General features: G+C 39.8%; 1 protein-coding gene across 5 annotated transcripts in view; it reads right to left on the bottom strand.

The window, feature by feature from the left end:
- LOC126469694 (vinculin) overlaps positions 1-17,494 on the bottom strand; it is a 302,912-nt gene that overhangs the window by 217,369 nt on the left and 68,049 nt on the right. For all 5 annotated transcript variants that reach the window (XM_050096859.1, XM_050096861.1, XM_050096862.1 and 2 more), the window contains exons 5-6: positions 15,391-15,535; positions 7,465-7,664 (exon numbers count right to left, since the gene is read on the bottom strand). In XM_050096859.1, the coding sequence (XP_049952816.1) occupies positions 7,465-7,664; positions 15,391-15,535 (345 nt within the window). The remainder of the gene's footprint in view (positions 1-7,464; positions 7,665-15,390; positions 15,536-17,494) is intronic.

Raw genomic sequence — 17,494 nt, 5'->3', positions numbered from 1 at the left:
TAGCTCTGCAGATGACGAAGAAATTGAAGAAATGTATGATGAAATAAAAGAAATTATTCAGATTGTGAAGGGAGACGAAAATTTAATAGTCATGGGTGACTGGAATTCGAGTGTAGGAAAAGGGAGAGAAGGAAACGTAGTAGGTGAATATGGATTGGGGGACAGAAATGAAAGAGGAAGCCGCCTGGTCGAATTTTGCACAGAGCACAACATAATCATAACTAACACTTGGTTTAAGAATCATGAAAGAAGGTTGTATACATGGAAGAACCCTGGAGATACTAAAAGGTATCAGATAGATTATATAATGGTAAGACAGAGATTTAGGAACCAGGTTTTAAATTGTAAGACATTTCCAGGGGCAGATGTGGACTCTGACCACAATCTATTGGTTATGACCTGTAGATTAAAACTGAAGAAACTGCAAAAAGGTGGGAATTTAAGGAGATGGGACCTGGATAAACTAAAAGAACCAGAGGTTGTACAGAGATTCAGGGAGAGCATAAGGGAGCAATTGACAGGAATGGGGGAAATAAATACAGTAGAAGAAGAATGGGTAGCTTTGAGGGATGAAGTAGTGAAGGCAGCAGAGGATCAAGTAGGTAAAAAGACTAGGGCTAGTAGAAATCCTTGGGTAACAGAAGAAATATTGAATTTAATTGATGAAAGGAGAAAATATAAAAATGCAGTAAGTGAAACAGGCAAAAAGGAATACAAACGTCTCAAAAATGAGATCGACAGGAAGTGCAAAATGGCTAAGCAGGGATGGCTAGAGGACAAATGTAAGGATGTAGAGGCCTATCTCACTAGGGGTAAGATAGATACCGCCTACAGGAAAATTAAAGAGACCTTTGGAGATAAGAGAACGACTTGTATGAATATCAAGAGCTCAGATGGAAACCCAGTTCTAAGCAAAGAAGGGAAAGCAGAAAGGTGGAAGGAGTATATCGAGGGTCTATACAAGGGCGATGTACTTGAGGACAATATTATGGAAATGGAAGAGGATGTAGATGAAGATGAAATGGGAGATATGATACTGCGTGAAGAGTTTGACAGAGCACTGAAAGACTTGAGTCGAAACAAGGCCCCCGGAGTAGACAATATTCCATTGGAACTACTGACGGCCGTGGGAGAGCCAGTCCTGACAAAACTCTACCATCTGGTGAGCAAGATGTATGAAACAGGCGAAATACCCTCAGACTTCAAGAAGAATGTAATAATTCCAATCCCAAAGAAAGCAGGTGTTGACAGATGTGAAAATTACCGAACTATCAGCTTAATAAGTCACAGCTGCAAAATACTAACACGAATTCTTTACAGACGAATGGAAAAACTAGTAGAAGCCAACCTCGGGGAAGATCAGTTTGGATTCTGTAGAAACACTGGAACACGTGAGGCAATACTGACCTTACGACTTATCTTAGAAGAAAGATTAAGGAAAGGCAAACCTACGTTTCTAGCATTTGTAGACTTAGAGAAAGCTTTTGACAATGTTGACTGGAATACTCTCTTTCAAATTCTAAAGGTGGCAGGGGTAAAATACAGGGAGCGAAAGGCTATTTACAATTTGTACAGAAACCAGATGGCAGTTATAAGAGTCGAGGGACATGAAAGGGAAGCAGTGGTTGGGAAGGGAGTAAGACAGGGTTGTAGCCTCTCCCCGATGTTGTTCAATCTGTATATTGAGCAAGCAGTAAAGGAAACAAAAGAAAAATTCGGAGTAGGTATTAAAATTCATGGAGAAGAAATAAAAACTTTGAGGTTCGCCGATGACATTGTAATTCTGTCAGAGACCCCAAAGGACTTGGAAGAGCAGTTGAATGGAATGGACAGTGTCTTGAAAGGAGGATATAAGATGAACATCAACAAAAGCAAAACAAGGATAATGGAATGTAGTCTAATTAAGTCGGGTGATGCTGAGGGAATTAGATTAGGAAATGAGGCACTTAAAGTAGTAAAGGAGTTTTGCTATTTGGGGAGCAAAATAACTGATGATGGTCGAAGTAGAGAGGATATAAAATGTAGGCTGGCAATGGCAAGGAAAGCGTTTCTGAAGAAGAGAAATTTGTTAACATCCAGTATTGATTTAAGTGTCAGGAAGTCATTTCTGAAAGTATTCGTATGGAGTGTAGCCATGTATGGAAGTGAAACATGGACGATAAATAGTTTGGACAAGAAGAGAATAGAAGCTTTCGAAATGTGGTGCTACAGAAGAATGCTGAAGATTAGATGGGTAGATCACATAACTAATGAGGAAGTATTGAATAGGATTGGGGAGAAGAGAAGTTTGTGGCACAACTTGACCAGAAGAAGGGATCGGTTGGTAGGACATGTTCTGAGGCATCAAGGGATCGCCAATTTAGTATTGGAGGGTAAAAATCGTAGAGGGAGACCAAGAGATGAATACACTAAGCAGATTCAGAAGGATGTAGGTTGCAGTAGGTACTGGGAGATGAAAAAGCTTGCACAGGATAGAGTAGCATGGAGAGCTGCATCAAACCAGTCTCATGACTGAAGACCACAACAACAACAACAACTACCAGACACAGCAGTCATGCGAGTGTGAGTTGCATTTGCGTGAATGTGTGAGTGTGTATGTTGGCTAATGCATGAGAAGGACTTTCGGCCGAAGGCTTCTTGCTTAGCAGTCTTTTTGTTGTGCCTGTCTGCGACTCAGCATATAGTAAGTGACTATTTATCCTTTTCATAATATTTCCACTATTCAATCTTGGATTTTCCATTGTTTATGTCAGAGGTGGAATTTTTCAGGACAATTAAGACAAGAAGGGTTGTGCCAAAATACAAGAAAGGAGGAGTTAAGGATGATGCCAACTACAAACTAGTTTCACTGCTATCAGGTTTCTCAAAAATCCTGTAAATGCTTATATATAATAGATTAGTTGTTTATCTGGACAAACTTATCATCCTTGTACTTTCACAGTGCACTTTCACATAACAGTGCACTTTCACATAGGGCAAATCTACAGAATCAACAATTGCAAGTCTGACGCAACAAATTATACAGGCCATACATGAAAATTAAGTTTTATCTGCAATGTTTCTGGATCTTTCCAAAGCCTTCAAACACCACTCCCCATGAAATATTCACACAAAAATTGGAAAACTATGACATTTGGGGCCAAGTAGTAGAGTGGATACAATTATATATATCAACAGGAAACAGTATTATTAATAAGGAACTCACACTCGTCCAAAACCGAAGCCTTCAAATATGAAGTGCTCCACAGGTCAGTAATGGGATATTGCTGTTTACTCTGTAAATGATACTGGTTTTGGAGACAAAGAGAAGACAATATTGTATCCAGATGACACAATAATACTGAGCAGTGACCAAAATATCGAACAGCTTGAGAGATGAGCGTGTATTTCTGCAAACGTCACAGCTCAATGGCTCACAAAAATGAACTGATTATAGACCTGAGAAAAACCACGTTTTCAATGTTCAGAAACAAATAGGATCTGTGCATATCGATTTAGATGTGGGATAACACAAAGCTGGAAGAAGTGGAAGGCACGACACTATTAGGTTTTACTGTGGATAATGAACTGAAATGGTAGTAGCAATTAATTCTGTCTGTTAGAAACTCAGCTCTATTATATTCATAATGAAGCAGCTATTGCAACATGCAGACAGCACAGGCTCTCTGAACCTTACCCGTAGTATAGAATGACAGTGTTGGCAAACAACTATTCAAGAAACAAAATGAGGGTTCACATTACGCAAAAAAGAAGCAAGCAGGTTCATTTTAAGAAACGCTTCTGAAACATGCAAAATTTCTTCAAAACTCTACAAATATTAACTTTTACATCTTTGTAGATACATAAAAACAATAATATTATCACAAAATATGGTTCAGAGTAGATTACAAATGTAAGCGTACACACCCACAACACATGAAGAAAGAACAATATACAAATGCAAAGACTACCTCCCCTGACCGACAAGGCTTAAAAAAGGACCTCTGCATTTGGGTATCAAGTTGCTAATAAGTCTGCCTAAAAATCTGAATGACAGTATACAGGCCGCTAGTTTTCCAAAGAAGTTCAAAGATTATCTGGTGGAAAATATTAAAGTGTATCTACTAAATTACATTTATATATGCTGGCCTTTATAATCAGTCAGGTTGGGAAGTGTAATCAAAATGGTCACTCCTCAAGAAATACGTGATGGTGAATGTTTTCTGCTTTTTAAGTGTCCTATATTACACATACATTTACTGTACAAAATGTAATCCTACAGGATCAAATAAAATTCAATTCAACATATATTTAAGGTCATTTAAACTTCAACATTATTTACTAAGTTACTACTTCAAGGTGGTAGCACTATGTTCATCACTATCATTGCAACTGCAATGAATGTATACTTCAGAAATTTTCATGTTATGTCTTTACCTTTGTTAAAAATTGTACTGTACTGATGCTTACGAATAGTGACCAGAAAATGTAGCATCCATTTTGGTAAAATTCACATCTATTTTTGTCAAAATTTGCATCTATTTTTTGTTTGTAAATGATTACGCACACAAATTTAAAAGGTTGTCTTGCTACATGAATAACGACAAACAAACCCTTAGTATCCCCAAATCGACTGTTAAAAAAAAGTGCTGATTGGGAGCTTTTTAACTGTAATATTTGCTTTCGAAACTTCAACTGCCTCCCTCTGCCCGAAATGGCCTTTCTTTTTTCATAAGGCTGTATTTAAGCTTCCAAAAATGATTGTTCTGTTGAAAAGCAGCAGCATTTTCTCGCCAGTGAACTGGATGCATTTCTGATTTAAGATGTTTCTCGACATTCTTTGTCTTTTCCCAGCCAATTCAATGATTATAAAACCTTAATAACATTAATTTCTACCTTCCATGGACATTCATAGTCATGTGACCCAAGCTTAACAATGCTACACATGAAACTGACAAGGCACTTAGTGTAGAAGTAGAACCGAAAGCAACTCTATTCAAATGTTAGAGGAAGAAAAATATGACATATATTGTTTTCCAGTAACCAGTTGCTACAGCGCAATATGCAGACAATGTCTACTGGCTGCTGGCTGCAAGCAAACTAGAATTTTGAGAGCCCAATGGGAGAAGAGCAGTGCAGGGATACAAGCCCTGCTTCCCTCTCAAATGGTAGCAGCCTACAGGGCATTGAGTGCATTGATACACTGTTGTGTTCATGCAGTTTTTAATTTGAAAACAGGTTCTGACGAACATTATCTTTCAAAATTGGGCTTTGCCAGATGACGTAAAATACCACTAACTGAAAATTTGTTACATTTTCATATCAATACGCAGAAAATAATACTATTTCAAACTACCTCTGATAAAATAGTACCTCTGGATACAATTTGCTACAAAATAGCGTCTAATAGGTAAATTCACATTTTGGGGCACACTTTACATATATTTCACATTTATCACTAATTTCTTCAGTTCATACTTATGTGTAACATTTCTCTTTAAATATTAATGTGATTCACTCTTCCATCTTTCAGATAACTATTGGTATACAAAAAAAAACGTTGTACTTTGAAATTCTATATTGATAGTGCTTTGGGTTTCTTTGACTGTAGGTTTGTCTTCCCCCTATTATCAGTTATATGTGGCTTTTAATTACGTGTTACTGCTAGAGTTCTTGCACCCATCACTCCACGCATTTTATATTTTAGACTGTGCACATTGATGATTGTGCTATGCACAGCTAGGCATGACATGTGATTTCTTTTTGACAAGTATGTTGTATGAAATCACTGGTTGAGGAAACTGTACATGCACAGCAGTTGTACAGACTTTTATGTTTTATGGTGTGTTGCTCTGTTTGTAGATGTACTTGAGAATGAGCAATGCTTAATAAACTAGTCTTTCAAAATACAGCCTGATGGAACAATGTCTTTTTCAAACTGTGAACATACTTAGAATTCAATTACATGATTGCACATCTACATCTACATCTACATTTATTCTCCGCAAGCCACCCAACGGTGTGTGGCGGAGGGCACTTTACATGCCACTGTCATTACCTCCCTTTCCTGTTCCAGTCGCGTATGGTTCGCGGGAAGAACGACTGTCTGAAAGCCTCCGTGTGCGCTCGAATCTCTCTAATTTTACATTCGTGATCTCCTCGAGAGGTATAAGTAGGGGGAAGCAATATATTCGATACCTCATCCAGAAACGCACCCTCTCGAAACCTGGCGAGCAAGCTACACCGCGATGCAGAGCGCCTCTCTTGCAGAGTCTGCCAATTGAGTTTGTTAAACATCTCTGTAACGCTATCACGGTTACCAAATAACCCTGTGACGAAACGCGCCGCTCTTCTTTGGATCTTCTCTATCTCCTCCGTCAAACCGATCTGGTATGGATCCCACACTGATGAGCAATACTCAAGTATAGGTCGAATGAGTGTTTTGTAAGCCACCTCCTTTGCTGATGGACTACATTTTCTAAGGACTCTCCCAATGAATCTCAACCTGGTACCCGCCTTACCAACAATCATTAAAGTAACTATTTCGAAATAGTTACAATTTACAAATAACAACAGCAACAGAGATGTTAACAACTACAATTAGAAACAACATCAATGATTGTAACAACTTTAGTACCTCTGAGGTTGCATTACTAGCATTTGGGGAGGGGAAATTATCACAAAAGAGATATGGGTGATATTGGAGGGGAGAAAGGGTATAATAACTGTTAATATCCAAGAAGGGAGATTTATTTCAACTGAAGGCTCTATAGGTAAAGAGCATAAGAATGCAGGTAACCAAAGTGAGTGAGACGCAAACACAGGGCAGAATTTGCATTTTCAATATCTATTTTTATTCCTGGTGACTTTCAGAGTCCTCCTCACTCAGCACCAATTTCCAACACACTTTATCCACTACTGCATCAAATGCTGTAGACTTCTTCAACAAAATATCATTCTTGTTACATCCATTATTATCCACCATTTATCACAGACTTTGACAACAAATATTTATTCTTATTTATTCATGTTAACATCACAGTTGTGTGCTACTTCTTAGTGGTGACTAGTTTTGAACATCAATGTTCATTCTCAAAGTGTTGCCTACAGAAGTGCATTTATCATGCAGATCTGTTTTATGATGATGTCTTGTATGTGTATCAGTGAAATTACTCTCTAATAAACCCTTGAAATGCAGGTATGTCTTATTCAATATTTGAAGTACTGTGAGCTGTGCATTTGTATATTGATAATTGTTGCAATATTTTGCATTCTTTGTCTTTAATAATTCTGTAACTTCTGTAGGCAATGGCCTGAGAATGAATATTAATGTTAAAAACTTGTCACCACCAAGAAATTGTACAGAACTGTGACATAAAGCAGAATAAATAACCACCAAATTTGAGTTGCTTGTCCTTTTACCAGCAAAATGTTGGAATTACATAAACATTTATTTATAAAAAGTATGGCTCCTAAAGTAATTACCTCAAGCCAGTCATGAGCTGCACGTATTTTTCCTTCAATAGCATTCTGAGCTTTCTTCATTACAGTAAGGTTATCAGCATCCCATTCTTCTTCATCATATGTTGTCAACTGTAGTACCCTAATAATCTCATTTATTTCATCTGTCATTCGTTGTGCCAAATAATTACGGTTCTCAGCAGCTTCTTCAGCACCTTTGCCACCTGGAATACATTGATAAATGACAGCAACTGCCAATGAATTTAGGTATTATTCTGGAAAAGCATTATATTCCTCGGCAAAATGTAGACAGCTACCAAAAATGTGCATAATTTACGAACTAGAGTGTTTTGTAGATAAAAGGTTGTTTACATGGTCCAACTGCTGAGCTAATCTCATTATCATGTTTAAAACATAATTATATACTTTAATCATTAATTATACACTATCATTAACATGTGTATGGATTTCATTTAAGAAGGTTTTACTTAATTACAAAGAAATTTTGAATATGTAATGAAAGATCACTAGCAGCCAAATAAAAGTAGTGTGGAACTGTAGAAAAGAATGATTACCAAAAATTGTTCTTTTATTCATATCTGCTCAATGCTGCCTCTATTTAGTGAATATTGATCTATTCTGATTTTTGTGTATATACAGGTATACACTGCTGGCCATTAGAACTGCAAAGCCTTGAATGTAGCATGCAACAAACATCAGACTGGCATGGAATGTACTACATGCTTGGATATGTAAATGATTACCATTTCAGCACAACTGCATGAAGAAGGTACAATTAGTACCATCTACATTATGTACATAAGGAAAAATTACGCAGTAGGATTCTCACTAAGAAATCACGCGCGTGTGTGTGTGTGTGTGTGTGTGTGTGTGTGGGGGCGCGCGCGCATCTCCAACTATTTAATAAGTTATCTTTGCTCCTTAAACTTTTTTCCATTACCATATTTACATAACGTTTAAAATGGAATATTTTGTAAAAATTATAATGAATTATGTTATTGCAGTCATTATAACTGGCCACTCTCAACAATATGTTGGAATTCCAATATTTTCATTAATTGGGTGTTAGTTGGTATTAGTGCCTCCCAAGTCAAAATTATTATAAGATTAATATTATTTATCTTACAAGTATCTGATTGTGACAAGAAAAATAATGAGTTATAGGGACCGAATTAATGCAATATCAATCAATGAAAGGAAATTATGCAGAAAGCTGTAAGACTGTGAAACACTTAAATACTCAGAAATGCTTATTGTCAGTTCTAATTATAAGTAATTTTTATGAGGTAGTTCCATTCTGCACTCCACGCAGACGCTTGTGTTATGAATTTTGTGAAAAGAACAAAATTTTGTGAAATGTTAGCATGGTTTGAATACTGTAGAAACAAAATTTGAGGATGATTTAAAAGAGAAAACCTGAAGCATTTCATTGATGACAACATATTATTGTGTAAAAAAAAAAATATATATATATATATATATATATATATATTCAATAACCCTCTTGTGGAAAGGAATCAGTCCAGATAACTGATGCATAAAGAATATCAAATTGAGAAGGATGAATCAAACATTTTCTGATACACAGAAAGCCTTTTCACTTCTCTTGATTCAAAGGTACATTACTCATTCTACGTGCCTCTCATATTCAAGGTATATTTCATTTGCATATGTTCAACTATAAGTTTCTATGCCAATGCACAATAGTTTATCAATCAGCAATGAACAAATACAAGTCAGATTAGATTTCATAATGTGTTATGGTGAGGAACAGTGAGATAGTTGACAGGAGAGTCGTGAGTTCAAAACTCACGTGCACTGAAACATTGTAATTTCTATCTTTGGTTCGAGTACATTCTAGAAGTATCCACAAATGGCAAGAATCATTGTACTGGAATGTTCTGTCACTGTATATATACCGTATGTGTTCTGGCCGGAGGCAGTTTGCTCCGCGCTCTTGTATATGCAAGTGCTGAATAAACCTTCGTTAAGCGAAGTGAGTGTTTATCATTCCTCTGCTTACACCTTCCTCTACCTGACATTCTCCTGGTGGAAGTGCCGTGTATTGGAACCTGTGATACTGCACATTATTGATGACACAGTGGCTCCCATCAGGCCATGACAGAGCCGCCGTTTACGTGGCGAGAAACCCGAGTTCGAGCCATATTCAACAGATTGCAATCTATCAGAGACAGAAGACGAAGAGGACGTCACGATGACAACAACTGTGTGCCACCACATGAGACATCCTTCCGGGTTCTCGTGACGATGGCCAAGATCCAAACAAGTGGCTGAAGGTATATGAGTGTATAGCCAAATTTAACAAATGGGATGACACCGTGTATTTGGCTAACATATTTTTCTACTTGGAGGGCAATGCCAAGCAATGGTATGAGAGCAACAAGGAGAAGTTCATAAACAGGGAAGTATTCCAGGCGGAACTGCGAAAGTATTTCAGCGACACACAATGACAGAAGTGCAAGGCCGAAGATAAATTAAAGTGTAGGGCACAGCGTCCAGGGGAAACGACAGCATCCTACATTAAAAACATCTTGGAGCTGTGTAAAATAGTGGGTCCTGGAATGAAGGAGGAAGATAAGGCTGCACATCTCATCTCATGAAGGGTGTTGCTGAGGACACATATCAAGCCCTATTCCTGAAGGGGGTTTCGACAGCAAACAACTTCATAAAATGGTGCCAGTATATTGAGACAATGAATCAAAAAAGAATTACAAGCAAGAAGTTTGAATGTCTTCCAAACGCCGTATCTGCCGTGGCACGCACAGCCACACAAACGCAACGGTCGGCTACCGTGGCAGAGTTAAGCAGCGCCTGCAACTTAGTACCAGCGCGTTCCGCCAGCCAGCACTAGAGGCGTTCCCGCCAAACATTCAATCAGCCACAAACTACGCATGCGCATGAGCCTTTTTCCGGCGCGGATGGTAACACCATGATATCACCATCCGCCAATCAGGGATCACCAACAGCCGCCAATCATCACTCCGGAATCAGCGGAGGAAGACTGGAGCCGCCGTGTTAAATAGCCGGAAGGAAGGAAAGCAGGCGTTTTTCGACCCGCCGCGGACTGTCGCCTCGAATAGCCTTCAACACAGCCGGAACATCTTCGCTATGCCGGCCAACGACCCCGGACTCTGCGCCTGTCTACTTCCTCGGCATCCGTCGGAAAGCGTTGAGAGAAAACCCGACAAAGGAACGTAAACTCAGTTCAGTTGCTAATATTTCAATTCAATAAGGTGGCATAATTCTTTGGCTTGTTATAAAATTTTGGCAGAAGAAGAAGCTTTTTGTTTTCAAAGGAAGTTTATCTTTCTGTAAAACTAAGCAGTGGCCTTGCTCCACCTAATAAAATTTTTTTGTTCACAGATATGTGTTAATCTGTGGATATAACAGTATCGATGTCTGTGATAGAGGAAGAAACTGATTTCACAACTGTTCTTCATCAGATAGTGAGAGAGGATGTTCAGAAGGCACTTGGATTGCGCAGTGAGCAAAAAACCAAGACACTTCAAGAAGTCATAAAGGAGGAAGTGGAACAGACATTGAACCCAATCTCTCGTCCATCATTTCCCTTTAAAACAGTAAAAAAGTCGAGACCCAGGCGAAGTTACATTCCTACAATGCTGCATGAGGAACCTGTTTGGGCACCAAGGAAGACTGATGTCTGGAGGTCCCAAGATAACCAACCAGTATGTTTCCACTGCAGACAACCGGGATATGTGGTGCGCTATTGTAGAGAAAGGTAGCAGATATTTGATGACGCCTGCGCCAGAAGACAACAGACCGATCTTAGCTGGAAACTTCATCGATATCCTCATGTATGGCCCACCAGCCAAAGCTCTTGTGGACTCTGGAGCATCATATTCAGTCATTTCGGAGAAGTACCGTCCCCAGTTGCAGAAAACCATATTCGTCGACAACAAAACATCTCTGCTGAAGGTGGCTAATGGGAAATATGTAATCATTCTTGCAGTCAGCACCAGAAAGGTAACTGTCATGTGTCATGCCATGCATCAACCCATGTATCTTGTAGTGGAATGTAACAAAAGCATACCACTGAAGAATAACTTTGTCACCCCAGCCTCCACCGTCTCATTTATGAACGGATTTGGTGAATTGTGGATAGTTAACTGTCACCGAGAACCGCAGATCCGTCCAAGACGCATGTGCATAGCGAACGCTGAGCCGTTAATTCCAGAACAGCTGAGCGTCATAGACAACTCCCATGCCGAGTCTGTGGGTGAAATTAGTGACAAGATCTTCTAGATCAAGTATCACCATATCTCACAAAGGAACAAGAGAAGAAGCTACTTGCCATTCTTCAAGAGTTCTCTGAATGCTTCAATCCACAGGTGAAGAGCAAATTATTCAAATCGACAGTGAAGCACAGGATTAGCACTGGAGACCATCAATCAATAAGCCAGAGAGCATACCGTGTGTCAGCAACCGAAAGTCAACTAATTCACGACGAGATAGAGAAAATGATGAAGAATGACATCATTCAGCCTTCGCAGAGCCCATGGTCATCACCAGTGGTTCCGTCAGGAAGAAGGGTGGCAGTTGGTGCTTTTGTGTTGATTACAGGAAGCCTAATAAAATAACTAAAAAGGACATTTACCCTCTTCCACGAACTGACGATACACTAGATTGTCTGAAGGGGGCTACGTTTTTCTCAACCATGGACAGGTATTCGGGATACTGGCAAACCGAAGTAGATGAAGCTGATCGTTAGAAAACTGCATTCGTCACCCCTGAGGGCCTGTATGAGTTTAAGGTAATGCCGTTTGGTATGTGTAATGCACCAGCAACTTTTGAACGAATGATGCATAATCTTCTAAGGCACCTGAAGTGGATGATGTGTCTTTGTTATTTAGATGATATCATAGTGCTCTCAGAGACATTTGATGAACACATAAAAAGACTGAGATCTGTTCTTAAGTGTCTTCAACAAGCCAGACTGAAACTTAATCCAAGAAAGTGTCTCATTGGAGCAAAAGAAATCAAAATACTTGGGCACCTTGTGTCGAACGAAGATGTACGGCCAGACCCAGAAAAGGTGAGAGCTATAACGGAATTTCCTATTCCTAAAAGTATTTGGGATGTGAGAAGCTTCCTTGGATTGTGTTCTTCTTACCGTCGTTTTACCGAAGATTTTTGTATCAAAGCCAGGCCACTCCAAGAGTTGTTAAAAGCTGATGCTAAATCTATCTGGGATGGTGCTCAACAAGATTCTTTCAATGTGCTGTGAAAAGCTCTGATGACTGACCCTGTACTTGGTCTGTATGATGAGAGAGCACCTACAGAACTACACACAGATGCCAGTGGGTATGGGACTGGAGGTGTTCTGGTGCATATTTCGGATGGAAAAGAGAAGGTTATAGCCTATGCTTCTCATACACCTACAAAAGCTAAGAGAAACTACTCAACTACAGAAAGGGAATGTCTTGCTGTGATCTGGGCCATGTGCAAAGTTCAACAGTATCTCTATGGAAGGCCATTCACAGTTGTTACAGACCATCATTCACTTTGTTGGTTGACAGGTCTTAATGATCCAATAGGACGACTCGCCAGGTAGGCACTATGTCTTCAAGAGTATGACATTACCATAGTGTACAAAAGTGGAAGAAAACACCTAGATGCCAACTGTCTCTCAACAAACCCTGTGCAAGACCATCAGGACTTTGATGAAGATAGTGACTGTCTCGCTGCACTCCAGGATCTCTCTGCTGAGCAGGAGGAGGACACCAAGATATCTCAAATTATGCTTGCCTTAAATCAAGCAGAGGATGTGAAAGGGCAATTTAAGGTAGTTAATGGATTACTTTGCAAGAAAAGCTTTGATCCATTTGGAAAGAGGTGGCTACCAGTGATTCCTAAACACATCTGCTTAGATATTCTACAGAAATTCCTGAGGCCAGACATTTAGGATTTATTACACAGATGACAGGATCCGCAACAGATTTTTCTGGCCAGGTTTATTTAGGAGTGTCCGTCACTATGTGTCACACTATCGAGAGTGCCAGAGGAGAAAGGCAGTTCCTCAGAAACCACCTTGCCAACTCATACCAATTCCACCAACTGAAACGCCTTTCCAGTGTGTTGGGATTGACCTCCTCGGACGATTTTCAATGTCTGTTAGTGGCAATAGATGGATTATTGTTTGCACTGCTTATCTGATGCGCCATGCCATTACAAAAGCCGTGAAAACAGCCAAAGCATTCGACGTAGCCAAATTCATAGTAGAAGACATTGTATTAAAACATGGTGCCCCAAGGTCGTTAACTACAGATCGAGGGCAAGTTTTTCAACTGAATCTTGTAACAGAGATAAACCGTCGGTGCAACATTACTCATCACATGACAACTGTCTACCATTCGAAAACTAACGGGCTTACTGAATGCCTTAATAAGACCTTGGCCGCCATGCTATCAATGTTTGTCAATGTTGAGCAGAGCAACTGGGATGAGGTGCTACCTTTTGTGATGTTTGCCTACAACACTGCCAAACAAGACACCACAAGATTTACGCCATTTTTCCTGGTGCATGGGCGTGAGGCGACGATGACAATGGACACTGTGTTTCCGTTACATCCTGATGACGTGGACAACAACTACATCGGCCAGGTGTTAACCAAAGCTGAGGAAGCTCGGCAGTTAGCTCGACTCCACATGCTGCAGGCTCAAGAAAACCATCGCCGAAGGTATACCAGCCTGGTGACCTCGTCTGGATCTTCACTCCTGTTCGGAAGGTTGGTCTCTCTGAGAAGCTTCTCAGGCGCTACTTTGGACCTTATAAGGTTGTAAGACGCTTGTTTGATGTTACTTATGAAGTTGAAGATTTCGACCCCGACACAAGATGATGAAATATCAGAGATACGGTCCACATCCTTAGAATGAAGCCCTATAAGGGTCCTGCAACCCAGCGTAAATTCAAAGCTCCAGCGACAGGCAACAAGCAGAAAGGTAACGAAAAACGTAGCAACAAGGGAAGTTCTAAGAAGATCACCGCCAGGGCAAACATCAGTCATTGGGAGACGGAGTATGCAGGATCGATGACTCATTCCCAGACTAGGAGGACATAACACCAAGACGCTGTTCTCTTAAGGAGGGAGCAATTTCACACAAGAAGGCGAGTAGCACAGTCACCGTAGGGTAGTGGTTATGATACTAGATTGTTACATGGAGGGTCGTGAGTTCAAAACTCACCTGAACTGAAACATTTTAATTTCTAGCTTCGGTTCGAGTACATTCTGGAAGTATCCACAAATGGCAAGAATCATTGTACTGGAATGTTCTGCAGCTGTATATATATCGTATGTGTTCTGGCCAGAGTTAGTTCGCTCCGCGCTCTTGTATGTGCAAGTGCTGAATAAACCTTTGTTAAGTGAAGTGAGTGTCCGTCATTCCTCTGCTTACACCTTCCTCTACGTGATAACATTTTGGTGAGCAGAACGAATCATTAAATACCATATTAACATTTGACTATCAGTAAACAGACTTTGTCTCGATTTCTTACCAGAGGGTTATTGGTTCAATACGAATACTGACTGTTTGTTAGTGTGTTTCATATGAATGAACTGGCAAGTGACAGGATGAATCAACAGTAACTTTTATATCACAAACTGTATATCATAAATGTATACTTGTGTTTTTAGTACTGACTTAGTCACAGGTTTTTGTGACTTTTCTATTTGAAAGTACAGCACAGTTTCAAACTGCTGAACTCACTTAGTGAACCTAGACTTGACATATAGACTGAACTTTCAGGAGATTAATAGCCAGATAACAGAATGCAATCTAGAGACACATACAATACAGTCAACTGAATAACCAGGTAGGCTACCAGCACCTGCAAAATGTACAGCAAGAAATTCATAGTATTTGTTTCTGGAAATACGAGAAGACTACTTACCCTGTGCAATGATATGAATGAATATCTTCATACTACATATAAGAATTGGTGCAAGCGTCTTAACTTGATCTAAGCATCTTATGAGGATTTCACGATGCACCTGATGAGTTAACTCTTTTTCTCGACCACCAACCTCACGAGAAACCTGAGCAGAAACCACATTAATATGTTATTTATCTGTATTTTAACACTCCAAATAACACACATACCAGATGTCACAAAGAAAAACAAACAACTGGAAAGATTAACATGGGGCATTCCACAGACTTAACAATCCTCCATCAAAACATGCAATCAATAAAAAATACAACAGAACTATTAGAAGTTGGGCTCCAATCTTTGAACTGCACAGTAGTTTGTGTTACTTATCACTGGTGTAGAGAGACAGAAATCCAACATGTAGTGTTATCATCGTATTAAGGGGCAAACTCTTACTGCAGAACTGCTTTAAGCGGTGGAGGATCATGCATTTAAATCAGAAAAAGTTCGGGTATGAAGAATGTCCGGTGAATGTCATCTGCCAACGTGTGTAGTACCAACAGTAAAATTCGGAGGTGGTGGTGTTATGGTGTGGTTGTGTTTTTCCAGGAGGGTGCTTGCACCCCTTGTCGTCTTGTGTGGCACTATCACAGCAGAGGCCTACATTATTGATGTTTTAAGCAACTTCTTGCTGCCCACTGTTGAAGAGCAATTCGAGGATGGGGAATGCATCTTTCAACACGATCGAGCATTTGTTCATAATGCACGGCCTGTGGGGTAGCGGTTACACAACAATAACATTCCTGTAATGGACTGGCCTACACAGAGTCTTGACCTGGATCTTACAGAACACCTCTGGGATGTTTTGGAATGCCGACTTCGTGCCAGGCCTCACTGACTGACATCGATACCTCTCCTCAGTGCAGCACTCTGTGAAAAACAGGCTGCAATTCAAGAAACCTTCCAGCACCTGATTGAATGAATGCCTGTGAGAGTGGAAGCTGTCATCAAGGCTAGGGGTGGGCCAACACCATACTGAATTCCAGCATTACTAATGGAGGGCACCACAAACTTTTAAGTCATTTTCAGCCAGGTGTCCAGATACTTCTGATCATATAGTGTACATGTAGTGGACAGGATTCTGAGGGCTAGTTCTGTTATAAGGCATTGGTATGGTGACTATTGTTGTCGTTGCTTTCAGTCCAAAGATTGGTTTGCTGCAGCTATTCATGTTAGTCTATCCTGTGCAAGCCTCTTCACCTCTGCATAACTACCACAACATACATTCATTTGAACCTTCTTAATGCATTCAAGCCTCAGTCTCCCCCAAGAATTTTGACCCCCTTACACTTCCTTCCATTACCAAACTGACGATTCCTTTATAACGTCAAAATATGTCCTATCAACTGATCCCTTCTTTTAGTCATTCTGTGCCATAAATTTATTTTATCCCCAAAATTCAGTGCCTCTCCTAATTATTTATGCAATTTACACATTTAATCTTCAGCATTCTTTTATAACACCACATTTGTGAAGCTTCTATTCTCTTCTTGTCTGAACTATTTATTTTCTGTGTTTCATTTTCATACAAGGCTACATTGTAGACAAATACCTGTAAAGACTTCATAACACTTAAACCCATTTTAGATGTTAATTCCTCTTTTCCAGAAATGCAGTGTTAAGGTACAATATTAAATATCTGGAAGAGTCAGGCACAAGCACAGCTTCTGAGGTCACAACTGTTGTTGAATGTATATGTAAGGCTTAGTCAGCAGTGATTATAGTGGTTCCATTGGAGACCCCAGAATCTGTACAAAGTGTTTACCAGCTAGCCAGTTGATTCCTGCTGGTTGATTTCTCTGAGAATCTACAAGGCAATTTTTCCTAATATTTCTGTGTCTCCTTGGTCAGTGGCTTCACTCCAAGGCCCAGAAGAGCCTCCTGATACATCCATGTCTATCTGGCCAATAGCTCCTCCTCAAGCCCTGGAAAAGTCCTTTCATACTGCTGCATTAATACTGACTGTAGCTCCTCTTGGAACCCTGAGCAGTCTGTCTGGAGCAGCTTGAATTATCCCAAATACATAGCCATTTTTTGGGCAGTAGCCAATGGATAATCTGATAAC

Source organism: Schistocerca serialis, chromosome 3 (assembly GCF_023864345.2).
Source record: "Schistocerca serialis cubense isolate TAMUIC-IGC-003099 chromosome 3, iqSchSeri2.2, whole genome shotgun sequence".
Lineage (NCBI taxonomy): Eukaryota > Metazoa > Arthropoda > Insecta > Orthoptera > Acrididae > Schistocerca > Schistocerca serialis.
Note: the sequence above shows the minus strand (reverse complement) of the source record. Positions and strands in the feature narration are given on the sequence as shown.